This window comes from Macrobrachium nipponense, chromosome 41 (assembly GCF_015104395.2).
Source record: "Macrobrachium nipponense isolate FS-2020 chromosome 41, ASM1510439v2, whole genome shotgun sequence".
Taxonomy (NCBI): Eukaryota; Metazoa; Arthropoda; class Malacostraca; order Decapoda; family Palaemonidae; genus Macrobrachium; species Macrobrachium nipponense.
Window position 1 is genome coordinate 11449952 of NC_061102.1, and position 11562 is coordinate 11461513.

An 11562-nucleotide genomic window follows, 5' to 3' on the forward strand; every position below is an offset into this window, starting at 1 on the left:
AATGTTAATTCTGATTCCTTGTTACAATCAGCAACTTTATCATATGTCAAATTACGTAATTTTATTTTGATTGTGATCATTTTATCATTTTCAGGTCACTGAGAAATTATAAGCAAGATCATCGCTTAAAAATAATAGAATGTTAGTATTACTAATACAGGTAGGTAAATATGAATAATCGTCATCATCTACAATATATACTATTTAATTAGATTTCATGGGAGTAAATTATCTGCAAAGAGATTATTTAAGCATCATATATTTTCACTATCCAGAGCTTTATGCTTACGCATAAAACAAGTAAAACTCGGTTTGAAATGGACACTGCAAACGAATGAACGACTGGTGTAGTTACCAGCTAGTATTTATTAAGCTAGTTCTTTGTTAAAAGATATATTCGAATTTAAGCGTTGTGACATATATCACTGTAATATTCATATTCTAATAGTATCCTTACACCAAAATCCATATTCTTTATGAATAATAAGAGCGTAAAAGTGTGTACATTGTAAAATTCACTTCAATTTTCAAAAAAAAAAAATAATTTGTTGAAAAGCATATTGAAATTTAAATCGGCCACGTTCTATATAGTTATAATATTCATTTTTTAAAAGTACTTTTACACATATTGCGACACTTTCCAGGGATCAGAAACGCGTAAAAGTGTATAAAAGTGTAAAATCCACGAAAATATTCTCAAAACCATAATAGGCAACTGGACACCCAAGCAGGTGTAAAGTGTCTTCCCGAATAATACTGTTACCGTGCAGTTGGTAACTGGCCACGTCCTAGGTTGTATCTGTAGCCGGTGATCCTCCTTGGTGACCCTCCTTCACCTCGTAACCTTTGTTATTTGACCTCTTGAGTGACCCTTCTTCCTGCGAGTCTAAACATGGCCCAGGCACCTGCCAAAAGGATGAAGCCCAGCAATTCGACGCGGGACGAAGAATTTTTCCCTGGTTAGACTTTAAAGACATTTTCTTTTATTTTTCCTTTTTTTCTTGAAACAACTAAATTAATCCAGCCATTTGTTGTTTTGTTTTATATGTTGTTTTTAGTTGACTTAATTTAGTTTTTGATTAGCAGTGGTGTTTTGATGTTCCTCGAGTTTTGATTGGCTGAAATTGGCTCGATTATTCGGTGGGTTTCGAAGTTCACATGTCCAGATCGTGGGTGCATATCTGAAGTGTTATATATATATAATATATATATAGATATATATATATATATATATATATATCTATATATATGTGTGTGTGTGTGTGTGTGTGTGTGTGTGTGTGTGTGTGTGTGCATAATATTTATTATAATGTTAATATTTTTATATTCATAGTTGTATCTTTTAATTTTATTTTTATCCTAATTATTATTTATATCCATGTATTTCTTGTTATTTATAATTTTCATATTTTTACCCATAATAGTTATGATATGAAATTTTTTACGCTAATAATTATTTTTTTATATATATTTGCCAACTAATATTTACCATTTTTATATCTTTACCCCTCAATATTTCCGTATTTCTCGTGTCTCTTATGATTATATTTTGCATGTAATTATCCTTTACATGGGAGTAAATATATGTTGAATTTGAAAGTATATACACACATATGTATATATATATATATATATATATATATATATATATATATATATATATATATGTGTGTGTGTGTGTGTGTTTTTATGTATATGTTGTATATATATATATATGAGAGAGAGAATATATACATATATATATATATATATATATATATATATATATATATATATATATACATATATATATATATATATATATATAAAGGTTTTTTTGCCACGAAGGAAAAAATGAAAAAACGAGTTAGCCGAGTACTTTCGGTCCTATTCGGACCCTTTACTGAAAGTACTCGGCCAACTCGTTTTTTCAATTTTTCCTTCGTGGCAAAAAAAAAACCTTTATTTATACATAGCATCACGTTTTATATACTTCGTGATCAAGTTATTTCATTATTCATTATATATACTATATTATATATATATATATATATATATAGATATATATATATATATATATATATATGAGAGAGAGAGTGAGTGAGTTTGGAGCACTGATAGCCAGGCGAGATAGATGCTATCAGTATGGTTGACCTTGCAAGGACCTACTTCCTCCCAACACATTATTATTATTATTATTATTATTATTATTATTATTATTATTTTAGTGTAACTTTTTGTCGAAATTTAACAAGACATTTCATGACCCCTATTTTACCCTCCCAAAATGACTATGACTCAGCTCAGTTTTCAAGGTCACTGGAAGAACATGGCCCTATTTTCAAGGTCACATAGGTCACAGAAGTGACAATTTTCTATGTGGACACAATTTAAACAACAAATTTTTACATATAATTTTTATGTTCCATTTGTAAGGTCAATCAGGAATAATTTATGACAGTTAACCTCAGAAGTTAACGGACTGTCAAGACTAGTTAGGCCTAGGCTGACCAATTTCATGCAAATATATATATATATATATATATTATATATATATATATATATATATATATATATCTATATATATATATATATAATGTGTGTGTATTAATTATATGTGGGTGTATTCATTTCGTTAATCTGGTAAATAAGTCTTATTTTCATTATTGATTTAATGAACGAAAGATTTTTTTGTAAATTTGAGGATATGTGTATATTTATATCTGTGTACATGTAATATACGAAGGCATAAATACACTACCCACACACAACGAAGCACCTTGCACGATAATCCCGTTTTTTAAAGTACCAAGGCTACCGTGAACTGTGTCGGAGTAAAGTACTTCTAAGTGCTCCTGTTACTTATATCAAGTTGCAGGAATTACTTCTTTTTTTTTCATTGTTACTTTCCTCGCTATTATTTTTTTAAGTATTCTAAGTAGGGGGAGTTGTGGAAAGCAGGATACATAGTATACCTTTTCCACGCAGTGTCAGGTGACGTAAGGGACAGGCGCGCATGCGCGCGTAAACGAGACCAGCACCCGTTTTTCCAAGCTCCTGGGAGCTTTACGGTCGGCGTAGCATGACCTGGCGTAGCTAAACTTGATGCTGTTGCCATGTTAAATGCTTAGCATTGACTCGAATAATCGCGAGGCTCTCTCGATCCTAGGTCTTGCATAGACTCGAAGTCTTGAGACTACGTCCTCAAATATCTGGAGAATGTCACCTAAAATTATCTCAAGATTATCTCCTAGACTTTGCACAGAATCGAATAATCTTGAGGTTGTCACCTCAAATAAACTCGAGACTGTCTTCTAAAATGGTCTCTTGCCTGCACAGACAGATAATCTCCAGACCATCTCCTAGGCCTTTCACAGACTCAAAATCTCGAGGCTTTCTCCTCGTATAATCTGGAGACTGTCTCCTCAAATAATCTCGAGACTTATCTCTGATGCCTAGAACAGACTCAAAATCTCGACGTTACTACTCAAATAATCTCATAGTCCATGCACAGACTCAAGGTAACCTCCCAGAACTAGCAGAGACTCAATCTTGAGACTATCTCCTAAGCCTAGACTCATATAATCTCGAGGTATCTCCTAGGCCTAACAGAGTCAAACTGACTCGCTGCCCAGTGTTGTTTTTATTTTAGATTAAGCTGACCTTATGCCAGGACGGGCTCTTGCTCATAGAGCACCTCGTAAAATTGCCAAACTTCAGCCAAGCAGTGTCCAAAAAGTGCCTGGAGAGAGTCTCTCTCTCTCTCTCTCTCTCTCTCTCTCTCTCTCTCTCTCTCTCTCTCTCTCTCTCTCTCTCTCTCTCTCTCTCTCTCAAGAACTGAAAGAGCTTATCATTCTTTTGTTTTGTCTATCACCAAAGGCACAAGTTGAGAGGGAGATAAAGCAATGGGTGAGGTTTAGATAAAGAGAGATTATGTAAGTCTAATGAAAAGTAAGACTTATTGCGAGAGTCTGTAAGGCTTGGAGACAAGAGACTTAAATAATGATGAACGTTCAAAAGAAGAGTTGGTTAACTCGGTTGCTATGCACCGGATTGCACAAGTTAAACCTGCTATACAAACCTTTTGTTTTGATGCATCGAGAAGGAAATAGACCATTTGGAAGGACAAAGTTTTTTTTATCAGATTCCAAGTGCATGTTATGCTTCTTTGCACGTAGTCTTATAGTCTAGTAGCGCAGTAAAAAAAATGCAAAATGATCTAGACCTGATAATCATGTCCGTTAAATATAAATTTCTTATCTTGTACTTAACGGTTTTTTAACTATTTGTACTTTTATATAGATGTTAATATTGATGTACTTCTGTTCATTAATTTGGGACTGATTAAATACATATAAAACAGAGTAAAATAATTGTTATTTTTAAGAAGTAAATGGTTTGGAGAAAAATTTACCAAATGGTTTAGTCTGCTCATTAGGCCTATTATCTCTCTCTCTCTCTCTCATTCATAATATTTTTTTTATATTTATTTTTCAGGCGTCTCCCAAATTCAGTATAAACCAGATGCCGGCCCGGACGAGACCTTGGTCTTCCGCCATTACAACCCCCAGCAAGAGATCCTGGGACGCACCATGGAGGATTGGCTTCGGTTTTCGGTTTGCTATTGGCACACCTTCCGAGGCGTAGGTGCGGAGCTCGGGATGTGGTCCTTATTTTTGTCAACATTACTTTATATATATATATGATATATATATATATATATATATATATATATATATATATATATATATATATATATATATACATACGTATGATATTATATACATAAACCATATACTATATATATACTATAATATTTATATATAATATATATATTATATATATACTATACCGTATATTATATATTTCCTTATATACTATATATATATATCCATATACATATATCTACTATATAGTATATATTAACTATGATTTAGGTATATTAATAAGTATAGGATATCTCTCCAGACGTAAATATATACAGCGTATAATATATATATCACGTACTAGTATTTTATATATATATATATATATACTACGTGTATAATATATATATAGATTATTATTATATTATATTAGTCTATTTATTACTATTTATTATATATATGTTATAATATATATATATTATATATCTATGAATAATTATCACATCACGGTGATTCATATAAATCATTCGAGCTACAAATGTCCTTTAATATTTAATTCGCTCTACCTCGGAATTGATATATTTTCATATATATAAAAGTCCGTTGAAATGAAGAAAAAAGTATAAAGTTAAATAAGCCTTGTCTGTTAGGGCTTATAAAAAAATAGTTACTTACAGAGGTCATGTTCCAGTAATGGTCGGGAAACTCAAAAAGTCCAGGGCATATATATAGGCCTATTGAATGAGATTTTAAGTCTGACTTCTGCTCAGAAAATTAACTTGTAAAAATTGTGTAGGATCTTCTCAAAGAAAAGCCTTTCTCTTTCCTGACATAAGGAAAATAGACCCACAGATTATCCCCGTATACTTTTCAAATTTATCAAGCAAAATGAAGTCTGTAACGTCTGTTGCATCATTTATTTTAAGTATCTGTAGGCTCATTTACTTTTAGTCTCTATTATCCCTCTTCAGGAAGCGACCCCTTCGGGACAGCCACCATCAAGAGACCCTGGGAGAACGGGACTGACTCTGTGGACACTGCCAAGAGGCGCATGAGAGCCGCCTTTGAATTCTACACGAAGTTAGGTAGGTCTAGTGCAGTCAGTGCACGTCACGCGTTTCATTGTATAGGCAAAACTATCCCCACTTTTGAGCCTTTTACTAATCCATTTCAACTTTCTCTAATTTATTTCGAGGATAACCCTCCCAACTCCTCCTTTTGGCTCCCAAGTGTTGAGTGTATGAAAGTGCCCAAGTGCTTGGCTTTATAACCATTCTACATTTTAGTAGTACCATATTTACATGAAATTATTGTACCTTTGCAAATGATTCCTGGATTTTAATCTCCACAAATATAATACATGTATATATAGTATATATGGTATATCATATATTGTAACAGGCGTCAAATACTGGTCGTTCCATGACCGTGATATTGCACCGGAGGGAGCAACCTTAGCAGAGACCAACGCCAACCTGGATCAACTCGTCGAACTGGCTGCAGAACTTCAGAAAAAGACTGGGGTCAAGCTGCTCTGGGCCACCTGCAACCTGTTTAATCACCCAAGGTCAGACATGCAGACATTTTTTATTGTTTGTTTTGTGCAGTCACTTATAAAAGTACCCGTTACTTATGCAATTCTGGCAATTTTGTTTTGAATTGTTTTTTCAGTACAGTCGAAAAGGGATAGCGTTTTGAACTCAGTCCTACCTGTCCAAAAGATGTGTAGACGTGGCAAGGTTGAATTTAACTGGTGAAAACAGTTCATCTCATGACATTTTCATATTTTAAGCAAAAAGACTAATGTCTTTGAAACTTAGTTTAATAAATTCAGTGATTAATACATTAATCTGAATTAAAATCTAATGTTTCAAATCACATTGCTTTCGTCTTTTCATTTAAAATTAGTTAGGTCAAAACTGTCTAATGTTTCAAAGTCTATTGCTTTTAAGGCCTTCATTCCTTTCTATTCACAGAGGAAACACTGTTGCAGGTAAAAACTAAAGATGGTATAATTGAAAAAAAATATATATTGCATTTAAACCAACAGATACATGCACGGAGCTGCAACAAGTTGCGATGCCTACGTCACAGCTTACGCAGGGGCACAGGTCAAAAAGGGTTTAGAGGTCGCCCACAGATTAGGAGCCGAGAACTTCGTCTTCTGGGGAGGGCGAGAGGGTTACAATTCGTTGCTCAACACTGATATCAAGGCGGAGCTCGACCATATGGCTGCGTTCTTCAGGATGGCAGTTGGTAAGACCCTAGTACTACTGCTATTATTTATTTGTCACTTTTAAATTATCATTTGGATCATCATCAGATCAGTAAGACTAATCTTCAGTCACCACTGTTATCAATATGGAAAAACCTGTACAGCATTCCGAGCAAGACAACTGAAGACTTCTCTAAGCACATTTTTGAGACATATAGCCTACTCTTTTGTTCCGTTCAAAAGCTGGTCAAAACAACTTGTATCTATACTCTGTTTTTTCCATCTGTCCATCCACCTGTGGTGTTTGCGCATGGTAACACTGCGTTCCGGGCTTTAAATAATATCCTATTTCAAATATTAACAGTGTAATTCGCATACAATAAATTATTAAAACACTTTTCAGTTGTAAATGTTCACCAAGATATCCCTTTATTTACCTAAAACTTACACATAACGTAACTATTTAAAGCCCGGGACGCAGTGTTACCATGATTAGTATATTAGGACAGATCTCGGCTTCATTACTAAGAAAGGGAGCCATCTTTCGGATCAAAAAAGAAATAAAGGAACATGTTTTGATATTTTTTAATGCATTCATAAATATCACATGGGAATTGTACTATATGTATACCTTGGTGAAATTAAATCTTGTGTGTAATTCCAATTATGACTGATTATCTTTAGATTTTTCTTAGAAGTATTTATGGTTTTATAGTTTCTGTAGCTATAAAATTACCTAAATGAAACTCACTATTTTGTTTCCAGCCTACAAAGAAAAAATTGGATTCAAAGGACAGTTCTTGATAGAGCCCAAGCCAAAGGAACCCACCCGCCACCAGTACGATTATGACTCCCAGACAGTAATGGCTTTCCTTCACCAGCATGGCCTGACGCAGTATTTCAAAATCAACGTGGAACCTAATCACACGACCTTGGCAGGACACCCGTATGAGCATGACGTGGTGTTTGCATCTGCGTAAGTACTGAGTCACATTTTATTTTACTTAAAATTAAAATGTGTATGTGCTTTTCACTGTATTTACTTTTGGAAAACATTCATTGTGACCAGTTCCAAACATTATTCATGCTGGAACTTCAGACGTTGAAGCGAAGATACAGCGCATCACTTCCATAGAGCAGCTTTCCTTGTATAATAATTTGCTTACGTTTTTATCCATTTATTTATTTTTTTCCTTTTCTGATAGCAGACTTTCTGTTTCCTATTACTTTCTGTTACTCCTTTCAAATGAACACCATATTCTTTGAAAGCTAGAATAGCCCGTGATGGACTTGTTCCACATGAATAGGGCTCATCCTCTGAAAGTAACAATAATAATAAAAAGTATCAACATTTGTATATAAATTCTTTTCAGGTATGGGATGCTTGGCAGTATAGATGCAAACACAGGATCCCCCGATCTAGGTTGGGACACTGACCAGTTCCCAATGGACATTCGCAACTGTACAGTCATCATGAAAACTGTCATTGAACAGGTAAGGTCAATGTTGTCATTTTTAATAATATGGAGGTCTACTTTCATAGTTTTATCATATCATAGTTAAATTAATTTCTTGGATCATGTACTGACTAAAATATAAAATCCCATTACTTAATAACATGCCACAACGGAAAAATTTATAGTACTGTACTATACTGTTTGTTTAATCTGCCTTTTAGAAGCAAAGCAAAACCAGTAATAATTATTTTAAGTAATCAGCAGTGTTGTGATTTAAACACCATTCATATATTATATGTTATATGCTCTTAGGACCTGAACTGGTAATCACTTGTAACTACTTTTTAGTTTGCAAGTCACATAATATCCGAGGAATTCATGCATTTTCGAACTGATTTACACCCATACATTTTGAAACTAATTTACACCACAGTAACAATTGTGCTGGGCATTTTCAAACTAATTTACAGTAGTACAGTAATGACTGGCTTGGACAATAAATATAACAGATCCAGAAATTATTTTAGGAGCTGGTGAATGGAGAGCCCTCTGTCCAATATTACTTTGAACCATTCTATGTTTGATAAGTATGGGAGCCAGCATTCCAAGATTAAGAATGGTGCCAGGCCTGTTGTTAAATTAAAGCCTATGGTAGCACAGGCTTTCACTTTTAAGAGACTATTTCACTTGTAAGAGAACTACAGAAAAATAGATCGGCCAAGCACTTTCATGCTTACCATGAGCTGGGATATATCGATGAGATGAGTGGTTGCTTATAGAAGGGCCTTTCCGAGAAAAATCTATTTAATATTTTCATCCGTACAACGACGGGTCAAATATGAGTAAGGACATTAGGCATAGGTTCAAGTTTGTGATGGTAAAATTTTTTCTTCGAGTCATAAGAGCTTAATAGATGGCAGTAAGTATGGATAGGACAACCTGTAGAGACTATTTAACTTTCTTTTTCTAAACAATTCTACCCTTAGGGAGGACTGGCACCAGGCGGTCTAAACTTTGATGCCAAAGTTCGTAGAGAATCGACAGAGCTTCAAGACATGTTTATTGCTCACGCAGCTGCGATGGATACCTTTGCCCGTGGCCTGAAAAATGCCGCCAAAATAGTTTCGGAAGGAGTCATGCGGAAGTCTTTATTGGCAAGTATTCATATGTCATTCTGCTTTATCTCCCGATACATACTCTGCAAATTCTGCGTATACTCATTGTAGTACTTATCAAGCAGGCAGTTTTTAGTACAAGAGCAGCAATATGTTCTTTTATGCATGTTATGTACGTACTTAAGACCCCGAGAGATTCTAGTTTATATAAATTAATTGGGTGTTCAATATTGCTTTTTGAGTCGCTCACTTTCGGCTCACTACAGCAGGGGAAGAGTCAACTAGCGTCCTCTAAATTTTTTTTATTAACAGTTATGTTCATGAAATGCTTTATTACCTATTTTAGAATCTGTTCAAACTTGATATTTAAAAGAAATTGTCCAATAGAATCTGTTAAACTTTATTTAAGAGAGACTGTCTTAGATTTTGTGTTCCATATAAACACAAGTAATGGTCATACACCTTATTCCACAGTATGCTTGCACAGGTGTTAGGGCCAATATTCATATCGTATTCTTATTCCAGTAATAAAATAAGAGCATTTAAAAGGTCTATATTATTGCTGCTTAAGTAGGTAAGCACTTTGTACCAAGGGTATTGTATATTTATTTGTATACCTTGGTTAGTTTTTGACCTCCAACTAATTAACTGTTGTGAAATTACCACTTGGTAATGAGCACTCCACAGTCTAGGCATCTGACATCTTCAAGATCAACCTATATTTCAAATTGTATCATAATGATAAACTTGTTTCCCACCTTAGAAATAAAATGTCTCGCTACATACCAGATTTGGTCCGTAATTTTTTATCTTTTATTACCAGACACGCTATGTATCCTGGAATTCAGGAATGGGCGCCCGGATTGCAGCAGGTGAAGCCACTCTCGAAGAATGTGAAAAACTAGTTCACGACCATGGTGAGCCAAAGAGTACATCGGCTCACCAAGAACATTTTGAGGCCATGCTTAACCATTACATTTAAGGTAACATGACTTAACATATAGTTCAGTTTGGATGAATTATAAAATTTAGACTGCCAAGTTTTGGGATCTCTGAAGTCATTCAGCACTGAAAGGGGAAACTAAGTAACATGGTTTTAATGATGTAACAGGAGAAAAACCCACATTTACACAATGAAGTAATTGTTAGAGGGGAAAGTAAGATAGAGTCTAGATAACATGAATTAGAGGTACTGTAAAAGGCAGTAAAAAGGTTGCAGATTGGGGCCAAAGGTACAATGCAAAGAACCTAAAGTAAGATCTGCAGTGCACTTCCAGTGATAGTTTAGTTTGTTTCTTACAAATATGATGGATATAAACTAAAAAATGAGATGGTCAGCTTTGTAATTTTTTTTTTTCTATTTCAGGGAATTTTCTTCCTAAAATGCTGTTCTACTGCCATTGTTGAGTCCAGAAAAGTACAGGTTACATCAACCATTTTAATAAATAATCTGGACATGCTTGAGTTTTCTGATAACCTATCAATTTAATTACAAACCCTCAATTCGTCTAGGTATGTACTTTTGAACCAGGAATTTTACTGAACACAGTATTCTTCAATAGCAATGTGGAGTTAGATGGAGAACAGGGCTGTGTAAGATGATATACAGTTGAAAAAGGAAAGTTAAATACCAATTACTGTACAAAATTTTAAAAAAATATAAATTTGACATTACAAAATCAAATCAAATGGGTTATAGAAACTCATCTGAAACTCCGAAGTTTATTTCTATTACTTCTTCTTGGATACACCAACAGTGCGACCACGGCGGCCGGTGGTCTTCGTGTGCTGACCGCGCACTCTCAGACCCCAGTAGTGCCTCAGACCACGATGGGCTCTGATCTTCTTCATGCGCTCGAGATCCTCACGTAACTTTGTGTCGAGGTTATTGGACATCACCTGGAGAAAGAAATTATTATCAATTTTCTTATATGCATTCAATGATCTCAAAAGTACTAAGTAATAACAAGTCACAAATACTATGCCTTATTCCAAGCAAATGCCCCTCCAGTTGCCAATGGCTGCTTAAGCTCTAGTTATGGCACCCTGACATATGGATGCTTTAGCTTCTCCACAGTTAGAGAAACCTGGAGATTCCTCCAAGTTATCTACACAAGAGGATACACCACCCCAATTGTTCATCCCTCAAG

The 11562-nt window shown here is 34.5% G+C and overlaps 2 protein-coding genes across 2 annotated transcripts in view; one reads left to right on the forward strand and one right to left on the reverse strand.

Moving 5' to 3' along the window:
- Positions 1-750: 750 nt before the first annotated feature.
- On the forward strand, positions 751-10872 carry LOC135212497 (uncharacterized). The gene is made up of 10 exons (XM_064245987.1): positions 751-959; positions 4477-4626; positions 5597-5710; positions 6027-6192; positions 6676-6881; positions 7606-7816; positions 8214-8334; positions 9284-9451; positions 10236-10395; positions 10779-10872. The coding sequence occupies exons 1-9, from the start codon at positions 893-895 to the stop codon at positions 10392-10394; spliced, it is 1362 nt and encodes a 453-aa protein (XP_064102057.1). The 5' UTR covers positions 751-892; the 3' UTR covers position 10395; positions 10779-10872.
- A 248-nt stretch (positions 10873-11120) lies between these two features.
- The window catches only part of LOC135212498 (small ribosomal subunit protein uS13), a 43578-nt gene continuing 43136 nt past the window's right edge, over positions 11121-11562 (reverse strand). Inside the window, exon 4 of the mRNA XM_064245988.1 lies at positions 11121-11311. Coding sequence (XP_064102058.1) covers positions 11144-11311 — 168 coding nt within the window. The 3' untranslated portion in view covers positions 11121-11143. The remainder of the gene's footprint in view (positions 11312-11562) is intronic.